Raw genomic sequence first — 27,290 nt, forward strand, 5'->3', positions numbered from 1 at the left:
GCTCGATGCTCTAAGTAAGGGAGGGTCTGAGGCGAGACCCCGGGGCGTGGCTGGAGCTAGTCCCCGTAGAGGTGAATTGGGTGGGGTTTCTACGATGTGTACAGATGGTACATCCCAAACGGAAGTGAGGTGTCTCCTAGCTTCAGGACTTCCGGCGGAGGGTGGGGGGGAGGTGCAGCTGGTTGTGGTGGTGGGAGCAGCAGCCTGAGGGGCTCCCGGATCTTGGTGAGTCCGGGCCGGGGAGACCTGGCGAGGGACCGATTGTGGGGTGCAGCGGGTATGAGGGAGCTGGGGAGCAAGGGGGCCCGGGGAGGGGCTGAAATCTGGGGAAGGAACAGTGGGAAGTGAGGTTGCTGGGGATGTAGGAGGTTTGGGGAAGGAGCTGAAGCCTGAGGGACATAGGGAGCGAGGGGGATGCTGGAAGGTCTGGAGAAGGGGAGATCGGATCTGGGTGGGCTGGGTACGTGGTACGTGAGAAGGGGGCTCGATTCTGGGCACTTGAGTAAGGTGGATTTGGGGAGGGGGGCATGGAGTGGGCAAGTTAGAGCCTGTGTAGTAGGAGGCATCTGAGAAGCTGGGAGGGGAGTACTGGGATTTAAGTAGTTGTTGGGGGCCTGAGCTGTTCTGGTTGGGGGAAAAGAGGGGCAAAGATGCTGGGAGGGGTAGTAGAGCTCACATGGATGGAGAGTGTCCTTTTATGCTCCCTTGAAAGTGCTGGAAGCGGTGGGGATTATTGTGTGTCTTGGTGTCACTCATATGTACTGGGGGAGAAGAGACCCGTAAGGAAATTGATACCCTCCCTTTCTTTCAATATTAAAAATGATGGGAGAGAACTTCTGAAGCAGCTCAGGAAAGAATTAACAATTCTCCCCTTTCCAATTTGTGTAACTTCTTCACTTTCCCATCTCTCAAACTTCAATAAAGTTTAAAACCCAACTGGCAGGAGGAAATAATTTGAAGGAGAGGCAAGTATTTTAAAAAATGGATGTGGGAGGAGAAAGGATTGGAGCTGTGAGGAAATAATATGAATGCTGACTGTCTCCTATCTGCTAGCAAGATTGAAGTATGTCCCAAGCACTTTATATGATAATTCTTGCTTACGTGAAGGGGAAGGCTCAGTTCTACCCTCAGGTTTGAAAGGTTGTCAAGATTCCCTGGAACCAGAGATTGAAGCCCAGTGGGGATAACATTACCACGATCTCGAGGCTGATAAATAAGATTCATGCAGTCTACAAACAAGGTCTTATCTGCTCAGGATAGAAACTATAGATCCCGTCTAATCACTCCCAGTACTTTCTGCAACAAAGAGGGCTTATTGGAGAGTCTTTGATCATGATTCACCTGTCCCACCCCCTCATAACACACTGTGCCAGCTACAGTTTTATTCCTTCATCTCTGAATTGGCTGTGCTTTCTAAGATGTTCTGGGTCTGTCTGTCATATGCTCTCCCCCTCCCACCCTCTTCATCTGTTTTATCTGTTTAGACCAGGGGTGGCCAACTTGTGGCTCTGGAGCCATATGCAGCTCTTCAGAAGTTAATATGCAGCTCCTTGGATAGGCACCGACTCCGGGGGGTGCTCACTGCTCAACCCCTGGCTTTGCCACAGGCTCTGCCCCCACTCCACTCCACCCCTTCCCATCCCCTCCCCTCCCCTCAGCCTCCTGTGCCCTCGCTCCTCCCCTTCCCCCCCCAGAGCCTCCTGCACCCCACGAAACAGCTGATTGGGAGGTGCGGGGGGCATAGGTGCTGATCAATGGGGCTGCCAGTGAGCTGGAGGCACTGGGAGCGGGGGAGAGCTGATGGGGGCTGCTGACATATTACTGTGGCTCTTTGGCAATGTACAATGGTAAATTCTGGCTCCTTCTTAGGCTCAGGTTGGCCACCTGTGGTTTAGACTGTAAGCTGTTTGGGGCAGAGTCTATTGACTATTCTGTACAGTTCCCCACACAATGGAGCCCCATTCTTGGTTGGCCTGTAGGCCCTACTGTCATAAACAGGATTAATAATGTATAATCAGTGAAGTGCTTCCAGAGCCTTTGGTCTGAAAGGCACTAATGAAATGTAAAATATATTAGCGAACTCTGTGTTATAAAAGATCCACTTCTAGTACATAAGTATTTAAAGAACTAAATTGTTTTAGTGCAAGGTGGACTGACTGAAGCTGAAAGTGTTTAGTGTGGGACATGGAAATGACATCCGCATAAGAATCTCCAAGTGGTACTCCCTGTCACTTGAATGGATACAGGCTGTCAGCATTTCTGTTATAAGCTACTTGAAATGGAGGGTGTGCATGTAACTCCACTGTTAAAGTAACCTAAGTAGCTAGTCATGTGCAGGCTCATAAACTGTTGTCTAACATTTTAACGACAACTCTGCCATCTGTTTTATAGAATTTAAATTATCTTAATCTAAACATGGAGATTATAATTCACAGGTTTAGGGGACAAAGGGACAGACCAGTTCTGGTTGAAACTTAAGCAAAGAGAAAGGTGTGGTCTCAAAAACTCATTTTATAAATAACTTCCTAAAAGGGGCAAGACATGGCCAAAGAAGCAATCTGGATGGCTAACTAAAATTCCACCCCCCTACTTGTGATTTGTGAAATGTATGACAGCCTTAGCGCACAGAACTGCTTTATGTTCACTCTTATGTGTCAGTGTTTTGCTTTGTTATAATGTGATGCTTTAATGTTCTAGCATAGGAATGCTGCTAATTGGACTTGAGTATTTAGGCATTCAGAAAGCACAGGTGTCTCTCAGTCTGATCTGGTAGCTGGAGGATTGTGAGACACTGCTGTGTTCTATGCCTGGCTCTGGAAGAGGATGCTCTTTAGTTACTAGAGCAGAGACTTCTGGGAGGCATGAGACCTAATTCTCTTCCCTTGACTGCTACTGGCATATTTTCTTATTTATTATTGCATTAGTGCCTCGAGGTCCCATTGTGCTAGTTGCTTTAAATACACAGCGTAAGAGAGAATACTTAGACTGTATGCTTTTCAGGGCAACTTAAAAAAAGACAATGACGGGACAGAAAAGGAAAGTTTGTTATTCCTGTTTTACGACTCAGGTGCAGAATGATAGTGATGTGCCTGAGGTCACACAGCAAGTCAATGGCAGAACTGGGAATAGAACCCACATCTCCTGAGTCCCAGTCTGGTGCTTCAAAACTACAGAACCATCCTTCTTCTGACTTGCTTTGTGCCCATGGGTCATGTGCTTTTTTCCCCATCTGTAAGATGGGAATAATGTCCGCTTTTTCTTACAACACTGTGAACCTTGGATGCAAGGTGCTAATCAATATGGGGAGGTAGTGTGGCCTAGTGGATAGAACAGATTGGGACTCAGGATACTTGGGTTCTATTCCTGGCTCTACCACTGGTCTGTTGGTGACCGTGGGCAAATCACTTTCACCCTTCCGTAATTCAGTTTCCCCATCTATAAAATGGGGATAATATTGCCCCTCCTTTGTAAACCACTTTGAGATCTACTGATGAAAAGTGTTATAAGAGCTAGGTGGTATTAATATTTATTAATCAGGGTATTGAATGTTGTCATGTGGCATATATCAGTGGGAATTTTACCACAGAGGTTTGCATAGTAGCTTGAGAAAAAACATTAACAGGACTTCCCTAGATGGACAGTGTATTGTATAGAATTCATAGATTCCAAGGCCAGAGAGGGCTATTGTGATCTTCTAGTCCAGCGGTTTTCAAACTGCGGGTCGCGACCCAGTATTGGGTTGCAGAATGTAAGGCAATGGGTTGCAGCAACTGCCGACCAGGCTGCTAAAAGTCCCATCGGCGGTGCTGCCCGGCTAAGGCAGGCTAGTCCTTACCTGTTTTGACACTGTGCTGTGCCACAGAAGTGGCCAGCAGCAGGTCTGGCACCTAGGTAGGGGGCTCACGGGGCTCCATGCGCTGCCCCTGCCCTGAGCACCAGTTCCGCACTCCCATTGGCTGGGAACTGGCCAATGGGAGCTGGGGTGGTGGTGCATGCAGACGAGAGCCGCATGGAGTCACTTGCATGCCTCCACCTAGGAGCCAGAGCTGCTGCTGGCTGCTTCCAGGGCGCAACGTGGTCCACGGTACCAGGACAGCAGAAAGCCTGCCTTAGCACCCCTGCTGCTCCGCTGACCAGGAGCCGCCCAAGGTAAGCCTGTGCCCCAATCCCCTGCCCTAGCCCTGAGACCCCCCCTCCCACAAGCCCCTTATCCCTGGCCCCACCCCAGAGCCTGCACCCCCAGCCCAGAGCCCTGACCCTCTTCTGCACCCCAACCCTGAGCCCCCTCTCACACCCTGAACCCCTCATTCCTGACCCCACCTTGCAGCGCTCACTCCTGCACCCCAACCCTCTGCCCCAGCCCTGAGCCCCACCCACACCCCAAACCCCTCATCCCCAGCTCCGCTGAGTCATGGGCATCAACAATTTTCTTCAACTGGGTCGCCAGAAAAAAAGTTTGAAAATCACTGATCTAGACTGACCTTCTGTATGACAGAGGCCATAGATCTTCCCCAAAATAATTCCTAGAGCAAATCTTTCAGAAATATATCCCATCTGGATTTAAAAATTGCCAATCCACCACAACCCTTGGTAAATTGTTCCATGGATTAAATGTCTTCACTTTTAAAAATGTGCACCTTATTTCCAGTCTGAATTTGTGTAGCTTCAACTTCCAGCCATTGGATCATGTTAGACCTTGTTTGCTAGATCGAAGAGCCCATTCTCAAATATTTATTCCCCATCTAGGTACTTACAGACTGTGATCAAGTCACCCCTTAACCTTCTCTTTGTTAAGATAAATAAATTGAGCTCCTTGAGCCTATCATCTAAGGCATGTTTTCAAATCCTTTAACCATTCTGCTGGCTCTACTCTTAACCCTCTCCAATTTATCAACATTCTTCCTGAACTGTGGACATCAGAACTGGACACAGTATTCCAGCAGTGGTCACGCCAGTGCCAAATACAGAGGTAAAATAACCTCTCTACTCTTATTCAGTAATCCACTGTTTATGCATCCAAGGATTGCATTAGCCTTGTTGGCCACAGTGTCATAGTGGAAGCTCTCGTTTAGCTGATTATCCATCATGATCCTCAAATCTTTTTCAGCCACTGCTTCCCAGGATAGAGTCCCCCATTCTGTATGTATGGCCTACATTTTTTTATTCCTGAATGTGTATATTTACTAGGGCTGTCAAGCGATTAAAAAATTAATCACGATTATTGCCTGATTAATCGCACTGTTAAATAATAATAGAATACCATTTATTTACATATTTGTGGATGTTTTCTACATTTTCAAATATATTGATTTCAATTACAACACAGAATACAAAGTGTACAGTGCTCACTTTATATTATTCTTTTTATTTCAAATATTTGTACTGTAAAAAATAGTCTTTTTCAATTCACCTAATACAAGTACTCTAGTGCAATCTCTTTATCATGAAAGTTGAACTTACAAATATAGAATTATGTACAAAAAATAACTGCATTCAAAAATAAAACAATGTAAAACTTTAGAGCCTACAAATCCATTCAGTCCTACTTCAGCCAGTCACTCAGACAAAACAAGTTTGGTTACAATTTGCAGGAGATAATGCTGCCTGCTTCTTGTTTGCACTGTCACCTGAAAGTGAGAACAGGCATTCACATCATACTGTTGTAGCCGGCATTGCAAGATATTTGTGTTCCATATGTGCTAAAGATTCATATATCCCTTCATGCTTCAATCACCATTCCAGAGGACATGCATCCATGCTGGTGATGGGTTCTGCTCGATAATGATCCAAAGCAGAGCGAACTGATGCATGTTCATTTTCATCATCTGAGTCAGATGCCACCAGCAGAAGGTTGATTTTCTTTTTTGGTGGTTCGGGTTCTGTAGTTTCCTTATTGGAGTGTTGCTCTTTTAAGACTTCTGAAGGCATGCTCCACACCTCGTCCCTCTCAGATTTTGGATGGCAATTCAGATTCTTAAACCTCCGGTGAGTGCTATAGCTATTTTTAGAACTCTCACATTGGTACCTTCTTGCGTTTTGTGAAATCTGATGTGAAAGTGTTCTTAAAACAAACATGTGCTGGGCCATCATCTGAGCCTGCTATAACATGAAATATATGGCAGAATGCGGGTAAAACAGAGCAAGGGACATACAGTTTTCCCCCAAGGAGCTCAGTCACAAATTTAATTCATTATTTTTTTAATGAGCATCCTCTGACTGGAACCATGTCCTCTGGAATGGTGGCTGAAACATGAAGGGGCATACGAATGTTTAGCATATCTGGCACCTTGCAACGCCAGCTACAAAGGTGCCATGTGAACGAAAGCCTGTTCTCACTTTCAGGTGACATTATAAATAAGAAGCAGGCAGCAGTATTTCCCGTGAATGTAAACAAACTTATTTGTCTTATTGATTGGCTGAACAAGAAGTAGGACCGAGTGGACTGTAGTCTGTAAAATTTTACTTTTTTTTTTTTTAGTGCAGTTATGTAACAAAAAAATCTACATTTGTAAGTTACATTTTCACAATAAAGAGATTGTACAACAATACTTGTATGAGGTGAATTGAAAAATACTATTTCTTTTATCATTTTTTACAGTGCAAATATTTGTAATAAAAAATATAAAATGAGCACTGTACACTTTGTGTTCTGTGTTGTAATAAAAATCAATGTATTTTAAAATGTAGAAAAATATCCAAAAATATTTAATAAATTTCAATTGGTATTCTATTGTTTAACAATGCGATTAATCGTGATTAATTTTTTATTACGATATACTTTTTTGAGTTAATTGTGAGTTAACTGCGATTAATCTACAGCCCTAATATTTACATTTAATTGTATTAAAACATGCATTGTCCAGATTGCTCTGTATCAGTGACCTCACTTAATCCTCTTCATTAATTGCTGCTCCCCCAATTTTTGTCAACTGCAAACTTTCAGTGATGATTTCATGTTTTCTTGCAAGCCATTGATAAAAATGTTTAATAGCATAGGGCCAAGAACCAATGCCTGTGGGACTACACTAGAAATACACCTGGATGATGGTGATTCCCCATTTACAATCACCTTTTGAGACCTATCAGTTAGCCATATTTTAATCCATTTAATGTGTGCCTGTTAATTTTATATTCTATTTTTTAACTAAAATGTAGTACAGTACCAAGTCTCATGCCTTACAGAAATTTATTAATCAAATTTGTAATCTCATCAGTAAATAATATCAAGTTAGTGTGACAGGATATATTTTCCATTAACTAATGTTGATTGGCATTAATTATATTACCCTTTAATTCTTTATTAACCCACTCACGTATTAGCCATTCCATTACCTTGCCTGGGATCTATGTCAGACTGACAGGTCTATAATTATCTGGGTCATCCTGTTTACTCTTTTTAAATATTGGCACAACATTAGCTTTCGTCCAGTCTTCTGGAACTTCCCCAGTGTTCCAAAACTTACTGAAAATCAGCATTAACTTTCCAGTGACCTCCTTAGCAGCTTTTTAAAAACTTGTGTATGCAAGTTACCTGGACCTGCTGATTTAAAAATGTGTAACTTCAGTAGCTGCTCTTTTTCTGTTCCACTAGTATCTCTGGAGGATGTTAGTGTCGTCATTATGTGATATAACTATGTCCTCTGTGTTTTCCCTAAATACAGAACAGAAATATTTATTGAACCCTTTGTCTTTTCTGCATTATTGATAATTCTACCATTTACATCTAGTAATGGACCAAAACATTGTTAGGGTTCTTTTTGTTCTTAATGTATTAAAAAAACTCCTTATAGTCCTTAATTCTGCTGGTCATAGATTCTCCTTGTGTCTCTTTGGTTCCCTTATCAATTTTTTGCTTTTCCTGGCTTCTGACGTATATTCATTACTGTTAACTTTCCCTTTCATTCATTTGTTATAATTTATTTTTTGGTAGCTGCCTTCACTTCCCCCTCTAAATCAGGTCAGTCTGGCCTATAAAATGTAATTGAGAATCCTTGGAGGAGCAGGGTAAAAGCTCTCTAGCCTGGAGAAAGCTCAAGTTTTCACTAATTTTTCTGTTCACAACATTGACAATCCAGGAACATTGTTTTCATTATTAGGTTTATAGTCAGTACAATGGCTGTATTCACTTTCTTGTCTGAACTGTACAAAGTGTAAAATCTCCACTGAATAAATTGCATTTTTGATGCTAGAGAAAGGCCTTGCTTGGATCATGGCCTCGCTGAAGTTTTGGTCTATTCTCAGCGGGCGTTTGTTTTAATATATCCATTGACTGTGTAGGGCAACAGGCTCAAAACAGTTACTGTTCACCAGTTTTTATGTAGCATTGGCCATTCTGATTATCTAGGTTCCAATCTCCTGCAGAACACAGGCCAGAGAATGTCACCCAGGGTTTCCTGCATCAAGTTCATAAATTCTGTTAGAGTTAGATCATGTCAGATATTTCAGCATTGAATTACGCACCTCAAGGGATGGAGGTCTTGCCTGAAAATACCTCCTCGTTTGCATATGCATTTGGTACAATGTTGGTAGAAGCACCAATCCCTCACTTGTGATCATTAAAATACCCCTGATTTCACAAGGATGGGATGCCAAAACCCATGATATTGTGGTCCAATTCCAAATTGGATATTTGCTTTCTTCTTAACTAAAATTCCCCTCAAAATTCCATCTTGGTTGACTTGTTCTTTGCATCCAGTCATAAACTATTGCTGATTGGTGCTGTGTGGCTGTTTAAGAGCTTCCCTGTCCCACCCCTAGAGGTGGCTGCATGGAATGATTCTTTTGTTTTAAAGTGCTTGATAACTTTTGTTTGTAAAGTGCTTGATATCCTTTGATAACTATTTACATCCAGGTTAAAGGAAGTTTGCTATGTGATCACCTAGTGTTTGATAGGCGTTTTGCAGACAAATATCGGAAGACAAAGTCCATGGCCTGGTGGGAACTTACAGTATGTGAGGCCAAGAACAAAGCAGATGGAGAGGGGGAATGTAATGAAAACTCTGTTAAGCCAAGAAGCAGCAAACCAAATACAGCAATGATCCACTGACCCCTTACAATGCAAATTTGGTGGCTCTTCTGTTGCCTTAGGTGATGTGAAGGCAGCTATGGCTTTATTCTGTATCTCTAAACCGTTTGCTCATGTCTGTCTTCTCTCACCCAGGTCGTTGGGCTGGGGAGATGTTCCGAACGGCAATCATGATGGCTGCCAGCCTGGCTCTGACATCGGTGGTAGTGGCTCACGCCTATTACCTGAAGCACCAGTTCTACCCAACAGTGGTGTATCTGACCAAATCCAGCCCCAGCATGGCAGTAAGTATGCAGTCCATGGGCTGTCCAGGTTGTGGGGTGGAGATCAGATTGCTCTGGTAATGGCTCAGCCTGTCAACTATTGGTATTTAACTTGCACTGCTACAGTGGCCATCCAAAGCCATGTGGAAGTGACCTGATTCTGGGGGACTGGTAATGAGAGCTAGTTTTTGAGCTCCCAGTTTGGTAGTGACTGAAAGTCATTCCTGTTTGCTGCTCATCAGTGCAATGAGTTTCATGGGGTCTTGCCCACTTTGAGAATCCAAGCTGCAATTAACCCAGCACAGTTGGCACTAATTGTGTCCCCCTTACTGTTAGCGTCAGCAGAGGGAGTGTGAATTGAGTGTGACATGGAATTTAAGCTTACCTCTTAAAGGGAGGGCTCTGGTATGTTGGTGGGATGTGGTATAAAAACAGGAGCAGCAGTAATGAAAATTCCTGTCAACGCAATCCTTTTAACCAGTGCTGTATTCCAATCCCTGGAAACAATTTGTTATGTAGTACCTCTACATTTACACAGGGCGTGGGGGACATCACCATTTTCAAGAGAGCTGAAATCCAGGGTTATTTTGATACAGAGCAGAGCCAAATCCTGCACAGTCTTTGGCTGTCTCATTTCATCCTTGGGTTGATTGACTCTTAAGTTGAAGGCTCAGGAGTTGAGGTCCCAAATGAATCTTGCTAGTCAGTCGAAATATTGGCTTCCTTTTTCCTTGTGCTTTTGTTTAACTGAGGAGATGCAATGTCAGTGAAAGATGCTGGATTGACCACTCTGGAGCCTCTCACACTCTGTTTATCCCACGGATAGGTACAGCATTGCCAGCTGCAGGGCAAGTATTCCATACTGATCCACCACTGGGCTTTAGCCCTGCCTGGAGGTAGTTCTGTCTCCATGGCCTAATGTGTATTTAACCACTCCACTCAGTCTTCCAGCAAGGATACTAATAAGTGCAAACTGTGATGGTGACTTCTGTGTGAGGTTGGCATCCATCTGCTAGGGAGTGGACAGAGTCCTGTCCCTCTCCTCCTGCCCTCAGTTTACTTCAGGGAGCACTGGACAGCATTCAAATGAGTCATTTCTCTTTATCAATGTAATCCAGTGGCTCTTTTTTCAGTTCACTTCTGCTTTCTATTCCCTCAGGGTATGTTGACCAAAACAAACACTTCCACGCTACAGCAGTTGCTGAGCCAGTAGTACTCGGAACAAAGTACTGCTTTAGTGTGGGAAATATTTATAAGTATGTGTGCATGTAACTGACTCCACAGCTGGCTTGCAAAATTCTAGCTAAATTTGGAAAGGCTCATTCATCTGTTTTCAGTTGGGCTTTTTTAACATACACATAACGTGCAGGTGCAAGTGGGGTAGAAATCTGTACATCTCACCAATTCCCTACAGTAACCAAAGTACCTTCAAAATATAAATTCCAGGCCCAAGGGTACACAGATTACACACACCCTGAAGGGCCTTAGGATGTTGTGAAGGGGTTAACTGAAAACTAGCCATATGTTTCCTTGGGGATGGGAAATAAGATGCGAGTGTGTTACGTGCCTTGAAGTGGACAGAGGACAGTCATAACTGGTTAAAGTAGATCCCTTGGGTGTTGTAAATCATAGACTTTAAGGATGGGAAGGTCTGATCTAGGCTAGAAGCGGTGCTGCAGGATTGTTCTCACCAGCCTTTTCTTTTGGTCTGGTTTGGTTCATAAACTGTAGTGTGTCTGTGTTTCTTTTGGCTCAATCTCTCCCTTTCCCTTCCCTGCAGGTTCTCTACATTCAGGCTTTTGTTTTGGTTTTCCTCCTGGGCAAATTCATGGGCAAAGTGTTTTTTGGCCAGCTCCGAGCAGCAGAAATGGAGGTGAGTGAGGCCTCTGGCCCTTGTAACTGATTACTTGCAGCACAATCTTATGTTGGGTGACGAAGGTACACAGTAGCAGAGGGTTGCTCTGAGAACTGCATTGATTTTAAGTTAAATGAGATTTTGATGCTGAGCATAAAATCATATCTATCATTGGTACTTGCATGACCCCTATTACCAGAGTGTCTGAGCGTCTGTCTTGAACGTATGTATCCTCCCAACGTCCCTGTGAGGCACTGCTGTTACCCCATTTTACAGAACCATGGTACAGAGTTCGATACCCAAGTGCTCTGAGATCCTCAGAGGGAAGGGGGTGGAGTGCAAAAGAAAATGCTTTCCCTTAGAAATTGGGACATACAAGCAGACGTTCCTTCCCCTCCTCCCTTCAGTACTGAGAGCTAAGATGAGCTGTATGTGGGGAACTGGGACAGTGCTGCTAACTCTCTCTCTCTCTCTCTCTCTCAGCACCTACTTGAGAGGTCATGGTATGCAGTCACGGAAACTTGCCTGGCCTTCACTGTCTTCAGAGATGACTTCAGTCCCCGATTTGTGGCCCTCTTCACCCTTCTCCTGTTCCTCAAGTGCTTCCACTGGCTCGCTGAGGACCGGGTGGACTTTGTAAGTCTGACATGCTGCTGAAAAGGATGCCGGATTGGGGTTGGCTGCAATCTATCTGGGGAGTCATTCAGTGATCTTGGTAACAAAAAGGGATCTGTCTATCTAAGGTACTTCTGTGGCCTTTTGAGGGATGAAAACCATTGTCACTGTGCTTTGGTTGTCACAGCACAGTGTGTTCTGTGTGTAGGGAGCATTGGAAGCAGATCCTTTTGTGTCCTCTGCTTGTTCTACATTCATTTTTCTCATTAGTGCTTCTGCAATTGTCCTTCGGGCCAGGCTGGTCAGGATTATCTCACTTAAATAAATTACAATAATTTGGACATCTATATGTGCATATTTATTTGTTTTTCCTAAAGTTACTTATGTAACTTTAGGAAAAATTGTCAGAACGGCCACCAGCAAGAGTTAGGCCACCAAAAAATTTGTTGTGAGAACCCCTGTTCTAGAGTAATACAAATAGTAAAAGCGCTGATTCCATAGGAGCTAAAGTAGCTCAGTACCTCAGCGTGCTCAGCGTTTTGCAGAGCAGCAAGACACTGATGCCAGCAGACAAGGAATCAGCAAGACACGATGATGCTTGTGGTGTAGAAACCAAAATGGATAGAAAATAAGATTGGCCTATTGGTCCTACATCAGTAACTCTTTACAGTTCCTGGATATCCATGCAGTCAGAATGCAGAGAATGGAGTTTTGGAAAATTGGGTGGAGAGTCCTAAAAGTTTGTTCATCTCTTCCCAGATGGAGAGGAGTCCAAACATCTCCTGGCTCTTTCATTTCCGCATAATCTGTAAGTGCCTTTATTTTATTCCCTTTGCCTGTTCTCCCCTGTTCTTGTTTCTCTCCCCTCCTCCTCCCATTACAATGTAATTGCCATACTGGATCAGACCCGAGGTGCATCTAGTCTAGTCTCCTGTATCTGACCGAGCCCGGCACCAGATGTTTCAGAGCAAGGTGCAAGAAACACTGCAGTGTGGCAGATATGGGATAATCTACCTGCAAGGGAAGTCTTCAGACTTGTAGGAGCAGGATTGGTTCAGCATGTTAACATATCTGCCTTGTGGTGTGAGAGCAGTTACTTCAAATTCTCTTTAGATCATATGTGGAATCTCATTTTCTCTGCCTAGTTCTGGTCCTTTAGAGACTGTTCTGTTAGGACCTAATAGGTTTCTTATCTCTGAGATTCGCAGATCTCTGTAACAGGCTTAGTCCCCATTTTCCAAAAACAAACATACAATTCTCCCTCAACAATCTATGTTTGGAGCTCAGGACTTGAATAGCAGGAGATGCAGCTAGTCAGGACTGAGAGTATTGGCAGATCTATTTCTACTGGAGAGTCCAGGGCACGATTAGTAAGGGTGGGGAGTGGGGCTGCAGGTCAGGACTGAGTGGCCTTTGTAGAGTTGTGTATCTGGGTGGAGCCCAGGGCTGGAATAGCAAGGGGACTGCAGATAGGATTGAGGGGCATCAGCCGAGCGCTTTGGGGTTCAGGGTTGGAATAGCAGAAAGCTGTGGGTTGGGATTGAGGGGCATTAAAAGAGCTGAGAGTCAGGAGTCCAGAAGTGGTATAACAGGGAGTGCAGCAAGTCAGGGTTTAGAAGCAGTGGCAGAACAGTGTCAGGAGAATGTCCAGGACTAGACTAGCAGGAAGTGCTGTGGATTAGAACTGAGAGGCATAGAGAATGCAGGACTGGAGTAGCAGGGATGCAGTGGCTCAGAATTGTGGGGCACTGGCAGTGGTAAGGGAGGATCCGGGACTGGAATGTGGGGGCTGCAAGTCAGGATTGAGGTTTATTGGCAGAGGTGTGGGAACAGATCAGCCCTGGAATAGCAGTGAGGGTGGTGGGCTGCCATTCTGAATGAGGTGCACTGGCAAAGCTGTGGGTGAGAAGCTTGCTAACCTCTGCCTGCACTGTTAATAATGAAAATGACTATGAGTAAGTGTTATGCATGCAGAGGGTAGGATGTGGAGAAATCATTAAAGCAACGAAGTTTAATGAAGGCATGACTTGGCTTGATACCTGACAGAAATCTTCTGGGGAGGGGGAAGAGTTTCTCTACTCTGAACGTTTCCTCTCCAGGACTCAACGAGCAGCAACAGCTGGCCAGGAAAGATAATTTCAGAAGATAATTTGCATGTGACAGGCTAAATACGCTAATGTAAAACCCCTTCTCATTTGTGCAGTTGAGTGTGAGACTGTTCAGAATCGATAACCTTGTCAGAACAGTATGTAATGTCTTCCAGAAGGCTTTTTATGGATTAGATTGCTTTTTCAACTCTGGGTTGGAGCAGAGCAGCTGTTTAACAGCTCACAGCAACCTAGTTGAAGACAGGATATCAAGGAGAACCCTGTAGCTAACTAAAACTTCAGGAAGGAAGAATGAAACTATGCAGCACACTGGGGTTAACATACTGACTCGTGCAAGAAAGTGCCATGGGAAACTGAGGCTGGGGCTTTCAGAGGATCCTAAGGGACCCACTGAAATGTGTTTGTGCTGTGTGATGTGGTCCAGATCTTGACTGGGGCTCTGCTGGAATATAAATATCAATGTCTGACACCCCAGCATGGCTTTCATCCCATGCAGTTTAGAGTTTGAAATGTTCTGTATATGGGATGTAGCGGTTCAATTTCTTCCACGTGGCACTTGCCTAGTGCTTCCCAATCCCCTGTGAGAAGGGTGTTAGTCCTACTTTACAGATGAGGAAACTGAGACATGAAGCGACTTGCCCACAGTCACACAGTGAGTCAGTGGGAAAATTAAGGTTTTAACCCAGGAATCCTGGCTCTCAGACCTATACTCTGGCTACTAGATCACACTCCATTTCCAGGATTGGGAATAGATTGTAGAAGTCCTGGCTCCTAGTCTTATGCTTAAATCATCCCTTTCTTTAGTTCTGTCAGCCCTTCCCCATGTGTACCCCAAATCACAGCTCAGTATTGTAATTCCAGTGTCTGACCTCCCTTCTTTCTGTGTCCAGCTCTGATGCTTTTGTTGGGCATCCTGGATTTCCTATTTGTCAGCCATGCCTACCACAGCATCCTCACCCGGGGAGCCTCTGTCCAGCTGGTCTTTGGGTTTGAGGTATGAAATAAATGTCTGCCTGTGTGGCAAGGAGGGAGGGAGGAATATTTGCCTTGCTATGCTACTTACTGCAAATCAGAGCTCTGTGATGCATTGTAAGCCAGTGGGGCGGACTAACCTGCCAGTGCATCAGAGTTCTCTTGGCAGCATCTGGATTTTGGTCCCTCTTCTTCGTGGTTCTGTTTTATTTCTCCAAAAACAGAAGTTAAGCATATCAATTGGGTCCTTTCCCCTGCCCTGGGATTTTTGATGGAGACCATCTGCTCCATGCAGGTTTGGTTCCCCAGGCCCTCTGCCTTTAATTTAAGGTGAATCTTTACTCCCTTCTGCTTAGGCTTTCCTCCAGCCTGCTTCCTGTAGGGTTGCACTCCCAGGCCATCTGCCAGGGAGCTAAGGAGAGCCGCCCTACTCCCTTCTTCTCTCCCTGAACTCAGGCTGCCTTTTGTATCTGTGCGGGCCTGGCTCGGAGACACCAGTTTCCAACCATGTGACCTGGTCCCTGGGCTGAGTTTGACACAGGGTACAGATGAGTTCCAATGCCTTTAAAAGATTAGCATCCTGTGATATGCCTCTTCTTTCCTTGCTGCCCCCACAGTATGCCATCCTCATGACCATGGTGCTCACAATCTTCATAAAGTACATTCTGCATTCAGTCGACCTGCAGAGTGAGAATCCATGGGACAACAAGGCCGTCTACATGCTGTACACGGAGCTCTTCACAGGTATGCTCTCTCTCCCCAGCTCTGGATAACAGCCAGCTCCTTTCATAGCCCAGTGGGGACTTGTGTGTTCTCCCGTATGAACATCTAACAGTCATGGGAGCCTGAATTGTGGTGCTATATTGGGCCTTGTGCTAGAGCTCTTCATAGGAGCATGGTTGGGAGGGGTAGTTTGTAGATGGTCTCACCACTTCATTGATCATTTGAAGGGAAGAAAGTGGGATTGAAATGGAGCTAAGTAGGAGCTGTGTTTGTAAGAGAAGCCTGTGGCCATCCAAAATGATTTAATGTATCATTAAAACTAAGGGCAATCTACACTACAGAATTAAGTTGACCTAAGTTACGTCAACATACAGCCACCACAGTAATTTAATCAGTTTTACACACTCACACTACGCTTATTGCGTTGGCGGTGTGTGTACTCACCAGGAGTGCTTGCACCGATTGAACTTCCAGTGTGGGGCATTGTGGGACGGTTTCTGAAAGGCAGCAACAGTTGATGTAAGCAACGCAGTGTCTACATTGACTCTGCATCGACTTAACTACATTGACTTAAGTGCTATGCCTCTCACAGAGGTGGAGTTAAGTCAGTGTAGTGGGTGAGTTACATTGGTGGGAGCTACATTTTAGAGTAGACACTTACGGAGTTAGGTTGACGTAAGCTGCCTTATGTTGATCTAACTCTGTAGTGTAGACCAGGCCTAAAATGCTGATGACTTGGTAAGATTGGAATCAAAATGTGGGTTGGGTGGATTTCTGGAGGCCACAGTGGGTTGGTTTGTGCAGGCATTGTGGTCTGGTGGCTAGAGCAAGGAAAATGGGGAGTCAGGATCCCTGCGCTTTATCCCCAGCTCTGGGAGGGGAGTGTTGGTCAGTGGTTAGAGCAGGGAGGAACTGGGAGCCAAAACTCCAGAGTTCTATTCCCAGCTCTGGGAGGGGAGTGCGACTGCTTTACTAGAGCCTCCTGGGTTCTGTTTTTAGCTTGGTCATTGACTCACTGTGTGACATGGGGGAGCAAGTTGCTTCCTTTCTGTGCCTCTTTCCCCACCTGTAAAATTGAGGCACTTCCCTGCCTCCCAGGGTTTGATGAGGGAGTTCGCTAGTGTTTAAGGGCAATGAGATCCTTCGAGTAGAGGCACATGAGAAAGAGAGAGAGAGCACTAATATCTCTCCTTCCTCTTCAGGCTTCATTAAAGTGTTGCTGTACATGGCCTTCATGACCATCATGATCAAAGTGCACACTTTCCCTCTCTTTGCTATCCGGCCCATGTACCTGGCAATGAGGTAAGATGTCTCTGGTATCGATTGAGCACGTGCTGAGTGTCTGATACTGTTCCTGTGTGTGTGTATGTAACTCCAGCAACTTTTGTGTCATTTCAGGCAGTTCAAGAGAGCTGTGACTGATGCCATCATGTCACGCCGCGCCATTCGCAACATGAACACTCTGTAGGTATCCAGTTGGAGAGAAATTGCTTCTATAGAGTGAAATCTGTTACAGTAGGGCCTAAAGGCATTGGGCAGGGCACCGCACAGACCCCTCACTCCCTCGACTGAGATTGGGGTGTGGAGGACCACATTGGGCCAGGCGCTGCACAGACACCTAGGGAGATGGCGCTTGTCCCAAAGAGTTTACATTCGAAATAGACAAAGGGTGGGAGTGGGAAACAGAGACAGAGGGGAAAGAACTTGCCCAACATCAGTGGCAGAGCTGGGAGTAGGATCCAGATTTCCTGACTCCCAGTCCAGTCCTCTGGCCACAAGACCACACAGCCATGTTTACAATGAATCTCTCTGGCCGTTTAAGCTTAATTAAAACGGGAAATCCACATTAGAGCAGTCTGGTTTAAGACACTCAGTCCAGTGTACAGCTTGTTAGAGGCCTAGTAAATCACAGCTAATCTAGCGCAACCCCCTCAGTCCTGTCTCATCCAGTTTGGAATGCCCTGGGCAAGACGACTTCCCTTGGGGTTGGGTGGACTGTCTCACATAGATCTCCATGCTATCCAGCCTAAATTTCCCTTTGCTTAATTATCTCCTTTTATAGCCCCTGCTCCATCATTGACATCACTGCCCTTGTAGATCATCAGAGAATATATATGTTACTGCCTCTTAAAACTCTACTGCTTCCCCAGATACCCTGATGCCACTCCAGAAGAGCTTCAAGCAATGGATAATGTTTGTATTATCTGCCGGGAGGAGATGGTGATGGGCGCTAAACGCCTGCCATGCAACCACATATTCCACACCAGGTGAGGAAAGGCTTACTGCTAATACGTCTGCCCACGCAGCTGCTTGCAGATGGCTTTCTTTGTGGTGTGGAGTTAGCTGCCGAAGGCATGAAAATCCAAGCGTTGTCCTTGTATAATGGAGGAGCCAGGGCATGGTAACTTCCTCCTTGCTGTAGGGTGCATGGAACCAGGGAAGAACCAAACAAATAAAAAGGATTTGTAAAAGAATTCAGTCCCCTCATCTGTAGCTCACTGCGACCAATCCATCTCTTTTCAACTGTGATGCCTGGTCACTGTTGTCTGGAGGCCTGTGAGTTGGTGGCTCCAAGTTCAATCCCTAGCAAGCAGGTCCATGTAACAAACATAATCCGAACTGGATTCTTTGGCTGTCTCTGTTGAGAAGCCATGGATTGAATGGGCTACGCAGGCTGAAATCTCTTCTCTTCTCCACCTACCCATGGCAAGAGTGAGAAACAATAGCAGGCGAGGGGTGTCTCCAGCTAATTGTCGGGACTGTGTGTAAATCCTATTGCCCTGAAAAAGTAACCTGTTTAAATGAGCCAGTCTTAACCAGGTGTCCTCTGCCCCCTCCACAGCTGCCTGCGTTCATGGTTCCAGCGGCAGCAGACCTGCCCCACCTGCCGCATGGACGTCCTCCGTGCCTCTCTCCCCACTCAGTCCCAGACGCCACCCGAGCAACAGGAGCAAGCGCAGCAGCAGCAACAGCAGCCACCGCCGCACCATACTCCACTGATCCCCCAGCCACCGAACTGTGAGTACAGCTTCTCTGGACACCAAGCCAGCAGGGCTGAGCAGTTTCTCAGTAATCCTGTCCTGATGCCATTCATCCCAGGTGGGAATCACTGCAGCCACCTTTGGGCTGAGGTGCAGCAGCTGTTGATACTGGGACTACTTGCCCAGCACTGAAAAATTGAAGTGTATTACTACGTTGTACTACTGAATGTACCTTGTTTGGGCCAAATTCTGCCTTCAGTTATACACACAACCACATTACAATATGTTGGGCCGTATGGGAATAACCAAAGACATTTGGCCCTTTAGCTTCTCTGTCATTAGAGGGAAAGTAAGAGCATTGTGTAATGGAGAGGAATTGTGTAATTCTTGGAGCAACAGAGTGGGAATCAGGACTCCTGGATTCTGTTCCTGCTTCTGGAGAGGGAATATAGTCCTGTGGCTGGAGCTGGGTGTGAGTGTGCTGAGAATCAGGACTCCGCTCTGCCATTGTGTGACTGCCACTCTCCATAAGTGTACTTCTGTAAAATGGGTAATACAGTGACCTACCTCCCCTGAGACTTTGTTAATGTCTCAAGTGCCTTGAGACCCTTGGCTGGAAGGTGCTGGAGAAATGTAGTGTCTGTCTGGCATCTCTTCTCTGTGGGTCATCCACTTCTCTCCTTCACTCCACAGTCCCCCAAGGAATCCTGCCCCCGTTTCCTCCTGGGATGTTCCCCCTCTGGCCTCCCATAGGTCCATTTCCTCCAGTGCCTGGTGTCCAGCCACCCAACAATGCAGAGAATCCCTCTGCTGCTTCCAGTGCACCCTCCGCTTCAGGCATTCAGACAACAGGTGAGAAGCCACACAGTCTAACCTTCTTCTTCATGCCATCACTGGCGCAGGCTTCCCTCTCACTGCCCCACCAACATATTTCAACTGTGACCTGCTTCTGGTCCTCCACGGCCCATTTTGTTCTAAACCTGTAAGTTGGGACTGCCAGCAAGGAGGCCAGTTATGCCAGTTGTGGGTTCTGTGGTTTGGACAGAGACTCACCAACAGACCATAGAGTTGCCACAAGATGAAAACCGCTTTGATGCTATTGATCTGTGGCTCGTCCCCTAAAGGGGGAAAGACCCTATATCCCATTCCCTAACCTCCTGAGCCAGCCAATCTCCCCAGTCTGGGGCTGGATTGGAGCTGGTGCCCCTAAGTGGGGAAAGGCCCTGTATCCAATTCCCTGATCCAGCCAGTCCCTCAGACGTGGTACTGGAACTGTGCTAGTGCACGAGAGAGAAAAAGCTCTGTTTTTCATTCCCCCTCCAAGGTAGCTAGTCTCCACCTCCAGGCCAGGTTGGATCTGGCACCCCTAGAGATGAAAGGCTTCATATCCCCTTAACTTTTTGACGTTATTTTATAGTGTGGGATTAACTAACATTGACCCAAGAAAGATACCCCGGTGTTGTGTGTTTGAAGACATGCTGAAACCTCATTGGCTATGTGTAAAGCGGTGGATGGGCATAAATGTACCATGACTGTTTAACCAGGCTATCATCTGCTTTGTCCCCTTCACCCTCTGCAGCGAGTACCTCGAGACCTGTTGGTGATTCAGCATCTGGATCGGACACTGCCCCTGTGGGAACAGTGCCTGGCTTTCCCTTCCCTCCCCCGTGGATGGGAATGGCATTGCCACCTCTATTTGGTAAGCTAGGGTGGCTTTTTCCATCCAGGGCTGGATGGGGGAAGGATGTTCCTCTACTGGGAGCATGGGGAGGGAAAAGAAAATATCCAAATTTTGTCTCTAAGGGCCAAATTAGCAACTTGCCAGGAGCATGGTGGCTCATATCGTCTTCAGTAAATTGATAGATTTCACCAGTAATTAAAACCTTGCCCATTGGAGAGGGAGTCAGGAAGCTTGCTTTGCGTCCTCTCTTACAGACCATCTGTTTTCCTTCTGAACAGGCTTCCCTCCTATGCCTGTGCCACCCGCTGGGTTTGCTGGGTTGACAGACGAAGAGCTCCGTGCCATGGAAGGACATGACCGGCAGCATTTGGAAGCCAGGCTCCAGTGTCTGCAGAACATCCACACACTCCTAGATGCAGCCATGTTACAGATAAACCAGTATCTCACCGTTCTGGCAACCATTGGGTAACTATCCAGTACTGCAGCAGGGTGTGAGACCTTTTCTACTCTGTCAGACACATGGTGCAACCACTGACTTGACTATAATCCATCTAGCTTAGTGATAGCATATTGTAATGACATGTGATTCCAAACTGCTGGCTCCCTGTCCTCACGATGCTAAAAGTGCGTGGTCTTCATTGGTGATAACAGGTACCCAAAGCTTGTACCACCAATGTGTGGGGCTTAGGAGATAGAGTGCTGGACTGGGACTGAGGAGACCTGTATCGACTCCCAACTCTGCCACTGGTCTTGAGTTTCCCCATCTGTAAAATGAAAATCATTATACTGACCACCTTTTGTGAAGTGCTTTGAGATGTGCTGATGAAAAGTACCATGTAAGATCTAGGGATTATGTACAAACCTCAAAACATGACATAGGTCAGTAACCAGCTGCATGGTAAAAATGGGGGGCCTGAAGCAGAGCGGTGGAGAAGCTATTGCCATAGATAGCTTCTCAGAGTGAGGGTGAGAACTCAAGAGTTTCAGTTCCTAGCAATACCTCCTTTTTATAGCACTGAGTAGATACTTTAAGTCCTGCTTGCTCGTAGGGCAAATTGGCACCGAAGTGTGGAGACACCCTTATTCCTATCCTTGGGCCAGGAATAAGCCTGCACTGGAAGTGCTGGAAGATGCAATTGCACTTGCACTCAGGCCAAGGTTCTGTTCACCACCCCTGTGAAAGGAAACATGAGCTAGGAAAGCAGAGTTTGGAAGCCAGAAGTGTGTTCTTGTGGCTAAGACACTGTATTGGGTTCAAGTCTGATCAGGGTTCAAGTCCTGGCTCAGCTACTGACATCCTGCGTGAGTTGGGTCACTTCTCTCTCTTTGCCTTAGCTTTGCTATAAATAAAGAGGAGGATGGTAAACCTTTGTCTTTCGCATCCATTTAGATTGTAAACTGTTCTGGGCAGGAGCACTCTTTTTATTACACAAGATTCAAAAAGGGCTTGCATATGGATATCGAGAATATTGAGAGTTGTCATGACAGCAAAAATTTTTGGAAGGGACATTGAACTTCCTACTTCATTGCTTAAGCCAATGTGGGAGGGGCAGATTAGCCTGTATCTGCCTACTGTGAGGTTCTTACACCTGCTTCTGAAGCATTTGGTCCTGGCCATTGTTGGAGACAAGATACTGGACTAGATAGACCAAGGATCTGATCCAGTCTGACAGTTCTTTTGTAAAGTTCTTTTGTTAGGGCCCTGATCTCATCTGGGCCCTCTGGGTGATAGCATACTAAAAAGAATTAAACATGGTCTGTTTATAGCTTTCCACGTTGTAACCCTCTTCTGGCTTCCCCTCTGGACAGGTCACCCCGTCCTACGCAGCTGCCAAGCAGCCTAAACACTTCAACCTCCTCTCAAGAGACACCCACCAGAGAATCCACCACTTTCAATTCACCCGACAGTACCTCTTCCCCAGGGACCTCTCCAGCAGTGGAACCAGACTCGACAGGACAAACAGGTAGACAAAAGTCCTCCTTGTTGTAGGACCTTGTAGTGCGAAGCCTCATAGTGTCGCTGTTTAGCCACATGGTCTAGGAACAAGACCTAACCCATTCCCTAAGAAACCTTGCAGAGGGGGCCAAAAGTTGTAGCAAGAGGCTTTAGCAGCTGATGGCACATGGCTGCACCATGTTCATCCTAGGTGCAACACATCTACTGACTGTGCAGGGTACAGGTGCATCCAAGATAGGCAGCATCTGTCATGCTGGTGTGTCCCAGCTGAGGGTTTGCTGCTGAATGAGACCAGCTACGTGGCTGTCCCTTTAAGTGCTAATGGCCACATTTGGCTGTTCTAAAGTAGTGGTTCTAAGTCCCTTTGGCGCGAGGGGAAACAAAGGAATCTGGTGGATGTCAACCTCTGATGATTTCCTCCCCCCTTGCTGTCTCAGATGATCCATCTGGATTGGTGGGTGCGGAGGGATACACAGAGCCAGCTGGGCATGAGGAAGAAGAGGAGCAGCCTTTACCGGGGGAGCCTGACACAGCTGAGCTTCGCAGGCGCCGGCTTCAGAAACTGGAATCCTCCTCTCCCCCTTCCCATTGACACCCCTCCAATCCCCCTTTCCTAAGTACCTTGTCTTGCCTGGGTTACCGTTTGACACTGACTTTTTCTTTTGAAAAGCAGCGTGTGCGGTGGTGGTTGGGGATACGACAAGAGAAATGAGACTCTGCCATCGCTCTGTTAGGACGTTCTAACCTGCACCAAGTGCTGACTTGACATGAGAGTGCTAGGGCCGCTATGCTGGGGTTCAGAATTGACTCTTTAATCTGCCATGGTTTCTAATTTAAAAACCAACAACAACAAAAAACCCCACCGCCCAGTCTGCAGCTGTCCTCTCTCTGATGTGCAGATTTAGTCATACCCACCTGTGCACTAACTGTTCTAATTCCAGAGCCTTCCCAGCAGCATTCTCTGAAAAGCAGGGTGGTCCTACAAAACGTGATGCACAGGGCTGAGGTGATCAGACCCCAGGGACTTCTGTGGTGTGCCACTTAACTACAGTGGGCATATCTATTGTTTAGAAAGTTGCCATTCCTTCCCCCATCTGCCCAACAGGAGTTGGGTGGCAACTTCTCAAAATAGTTCTCTCCTGCTTTAACCCAGTTCTTTCTACCTCTCTGGCATTCATGCGGCGGCTGGCCTCCATCCTCAAGCAATGCCTTCTGGGCTCATCCTAACAATGCTAATGTTTAGCTGAAGGAAGTCCATAAGAAACATGCTCCCATCATGAAAGGGGGAAAGAGGTGTATTTCCTTAACAAACTACCCTTGGAAGGATACCTGTAAGTGAGCTTAGTCTCAGATTTATATGTAGAAGCAATGTATGTAGGTGACTCAGTTCAAGGTGAGAGGAGTTCATGAAACACACTTGTCATCCCCTGCTAATACTCAGCCAGAACTCCCAAGACAGTTAAGCCTAAGGATGGCAGGATCCAGACCCTAGGTGTTGCTGGTAGACATTGCTAGTTTGAATTGGTTTGTGGTGGGGTAAAGTTACAATATCAACCATCGCTTCTGCTTTATACCTTTTTTTGAATTTATTTTTGTTGAGCGAGGAGCACTGAATGGAGCAGTGGACACTGTGGGATACTTGAGGCCCATGGGTTGCTGTGGGAGAGTTGTGAGTTGGTTTAAAGTCCATTTTTAACTTTATTTCCTCTCTGAGTGCTCTAGTGTGGGTGGAGATCAACGTTCTGCATCATCTGAGGAAGCCCAGTGCGGGCTCTCACAATCTATAATTTAACTTAGTGCAAATGGCTTCAGTATTGATCGCAAACTGTGATGCTCAAAGAGTTTTATCCAAATGGCATTGGGATGATCATCTTAGAAGGAGATAATCATGGAGTTAAAACGACATCCCCTGGCTTACACTGCTCAAATATTCATCCCAGCAAGAATAACATCTTCTGGATGTAGAATGGAGTCTGTTAGACCTTTGAAACCAGAGTATTGATTTGCCTGTGTTTAGCAATGAATCTATGCTGATGGCACAGATAGTGAAGAATTTAGAAGTTAGTCATATGTAGTTAATATTCCCCCCTTCTCTGTGCCCCACCACCAGAGAAGCACTTGTCATGTTTCCTACATTGAAGGATTGGAGAAGTTTCAGTAGCCATGGCTATTCAATGATCCTCCTGGCCTTTGATATTCTCTAATGTTGCAGCTTTCACATGCTTTGTTCATCATAGTGACACTTTAGTTGCTAAGGAGTTGGGAGATGAAATACCTCTTCACCTCCAGTCTTACTTGGAAGAGAATGGGCCAGCCTCATCCTTTGTGATTCTACTTAAGTCTGTGCTTTTATGCTTGGGATGAAAATGGCTTATTGGCCAGGTTTATGTTGTTCTGTATGCAAGCCATGGTCCCATAGCCATCTTCTGTGAATTGTCCCTGTGGATCTTGTACAGCTCCTGGCACCACAGTCAGGTTCTCTAAGAGCTGCTTTCAAGACACAAAACAGTCACCTCTGCTCTTTTTCTTTTTTATAGCAGTGGCCCAACAACTTCAGAAGGGCTTATTAACGGTTGAATGGACTCTTGTTGATTGACAGTATTAGTGGTGGACTCCTGTTGGAAAATACCTTTACTTTGAATAAATAAGTAGAAACTTCCCATTAGCAATGAGACCCTGCTCATCCAGTCTGTTTTACTACCCAGACTCTGTAGGTCAATTAAAGGACATTAGGCTAATTGATATGATAAGAACATATGACTTTATGGGTTTGTTACTTGTAGCACCTTCACATATGTTAGATTTTTAGTAACTCCTCCGCAATCTGTCCAGCCTAGTTCTTTCCCCAGATCCTTGCTTGCACACCAATGCACCTTAAAAGACTAACACCAAACTCAAAACTTTTTGAATTGACGTAAGCGAGCAGTTAAACCGTGGTCGTGGTTATGGACTGTGAGTTTGTTCAGTCTGCTAGCAATCAGCTGGAAAAAGTTCTTGGCTATCTTGGCCACTACGATAGGGTATTTCTATCCCTTTTTGTGTGAGCCTATATAGTTTTAAAAACAGGACCAATAGGTTAAGACAACAGGCAGGGATATTAAAGTCCCCAAACGTTGTGTTTCAAAAATGTAATTTGAGAGGACTAATCTGGCTTGAGTAATTGTTTGACATGTCTCCTGAGTGTAAGTCATGACAGGGGGATCACTTAAGTGACTTAGGAGCACCAGTCCTGTTGACTTTCAGTGGGACTGGTGGTCCTAAAAGTCCTTGAGTGATTTGAAAATCCCATCCAATAGCGTTATGTGAACTCACATACCTAACGCAAGCATAATACAGTATAAAAACCCCTGTATCTATAGGGATATCAACTTAATGGGGAAGTAAGCCATGGGCTGGATTTAGATAGGAGAGGCAATGAAGGGTTAAATAAGCATTTTTGGTATCGGGAAGATGCTCTGCAACGGGCAATAGATTACATCATAGAACCAGCACTGAATGAGTCCTAAAATTCCTCCCCTCCCCACCCAAAAAAACAAAAATTGTGTGTGTGGTGACTCTCTAAACCATTGTTTGCTATTCAGTTTACTTTAATTCAGCAGTTGGTATAACCCTTCAGTGCTTCTCTTTAAGTGGCTTCTAATCATACACCTATCTCAGGGAAACAATCCAGAGACAGCACTTAAGGGTTGTAAATTCGTTTAATACTTGAGTTCCTTCTGGAGAAGGGCAAAACTAGTTAAAGATTTATATTTTTAAAACATAGATCTGTGGTTTTTTTGGCGGCACATCAGGATTACAATACTGGCTTGGATGGGAGTCCCAACCACCGAGACCTAGAACAGAGCATTGAGGACGGGAGTGAGTGACTGACAAGGGATGGTGATATCTGGCAGACAGCTAGGATCCTGGTGTTCTGGTGGGGAGAGGGTATCAAAAGGCAACCAGGCTGCATATCACTTTGTAGCAAGACAGTGGGCTAACCTTGCATTTGGTGTAATAACTATGCATTCCTTCCTTTCTTTATATCCAAACCTTAAGAAAGGAAAAACTTGGTTTTAAGGAAGAACAACAACAAAAAGCATGAGTAAAATCTATACATAAATGTAGACTCATCTGTAAATGTGGATCGAGAACCTCCTGTTCTCTGGCTATGGAACATGAAGTAGTGAGAGAGTGCATTTTTTTCTTTTTTAAAGGGGACAGCATGCTTGGAACATGTTCATTTCTTTCAGTGAGCAGAAGGGCCTTTTCTTCATTCTATAAAGGGATGATAAGATCAATCAACTCAGAATTTGACATGTGTTCCTCATATATCCTCTTTGATTCCAAAGTCCATGTAATGCTGAGGGTCCCTTCCCCTCCTCCATGCCCCCAAAATAACTTGTTTGGCTCCTTACCAGAAATAACTGTGGTAATATGAGGAACTCTGCAATAACAAGCTAGCCTGCATAAACATCTTTAATTTACTGCCGGGTGTGCGGAAGAGGAGAAAACTTGGTCTCATGCTTCCAGAGATTGGTTAGAAAGTTTTATTTTTAAAAAATATGCCATATGTCCTGTTTAAAATTAAATTGTTTGAATTTAAAGATGGGAATAGTTTAGGGAAGTGTCCATATTTTTTGTTTTCAATTTCAATAAAATGACTATTTAGCAGAGGATGTGCTAAACTGTGCCACACATTCCGTGACATTTGCATCCTTCAGGAGTTTATTTACATACATAAATGAAGAGGAAAATACATAAATGAGAGACCATTGGGAAATGTTCATGCCCTATATTCATCCCAATGGCTTCCTTTAACTTCTCTTTCATTGTTTTTGTGTTGCAGAGTTATGTGTTGGAGGTGAAGAGGGTTTGGATAATTATTATTTAATTTGTAAATATTGTGTACATTTTTAATAGCTTAAATTGTATATACTGCAAAATAAAACTTGCTTTAAAGATGGTGTTGTAGTGCTTTGATAGTTTTGGATGGGAAGTGTTAGGCAGCCTTGCTTACAAGTGGTGCTACCAGCTCTCCCTATAGTAAGTACACAACCCTACTAATCCATTGCCTCCCTTTGGCAAGATGATTTAGTACTGATAGCAGGCACAAAAATGGTAGGATGCC

The 27,290-nt window shown here is 45.3% G+C and overlaps 1 protein-coding gene across 3 annotated transcripts; it reads left to right on the forward strand.

Annotated features, from left to right (window-relative positions):
• Window positions 1-157: 157 nt before the first annotated feature.
• SYVN1 (synoviolin 1) lies at window positions 158-27,121 on the forward strand. 3 transcript variants are annotated; one of them, XM_073351868.1, is made up of 16 exons: window positions 158-225; window positions 9,161-9,309; window positions 11,069-11,161; window positions 11,627-11,779; window positions 12,518-12,566; window positions 14,757-14,860; window positions 15,456-15,582; window positions 16,764-16,863; window positions 16,960-17,025; window positions 17,712-17,828; window positions 18,404-18,579; window positions 19,236-19,394; window positions 20,122-20,241; window positions 20,502-20,688; window positions 22,033-22,187; window positions 22,618-27,121. In XM_073351868.1, exons 2-16 carry the CDS (start codon window positions 9,178-9,180, stop codon window positions 22,770-22,772), a joined length of 1,893 nt encoding a protein of 630 aa, XP_073207969.1. In that variant the 5' UTR covers window positions 158-225; window positions 9,161-9,177; the 3' UTR covers window positions 22,773-27,121. The 3 variants fall into 3 exon arrangements, with proteins under 3 accessions (XP_073207969.1, XP_073207970.1, XP_073207972.1); XM_073351869.1 differs by lacking the exon at window positions 158-225 and adding an exon at window positions 4,035-4,149; XM_073351871.1 differs by lacking the exon at window positions 158-225 and adding an exon at window positions 10,041-10,136 and having other exon boundaries at window positions 9,229-9,309.
• Window positions 27,122-27,290: the final 169 nt, after the last annotated feature.

This window comes from Lepidochelys kempii, chromosome 7 (genome assembly GCF_965140265.1).
Source record: "Lepidochelys kempii isolate rLepKem1 chromosome 7, rLepKem1.hap2, whole genome shotgun sequence".
NCBI lineage: Eukaryota > Metazoa > Chordata > Testudines > Cheloniidae > Lepidochelys > Lepidochelys kempii.

Bases quoted from the DNA above. Each gene is read 5' to 3' on its own strand.
- SYVN1 (XM_073351868.1), top strand. From the start codon at position 9,178: ATGTTCCGAACGGCAATCATGATGGCTGCCAGCCTGGCTCTGACATCG. The intron at 15,583-16,763 runs GTATGCTCTCTC...CTTCCTCTTCAG, and splicing joins GTACACGGAGCTCTTCACAG to GCTTCATTAAAGTGTTGCTG. The intron at 17,829-18,403 runs GTGAGGAAAGGC...CCCCCTCCACAG, and splicing joins AACCACATATTCCACACCAG to CTGCCTGCGTTCATGGTTCC.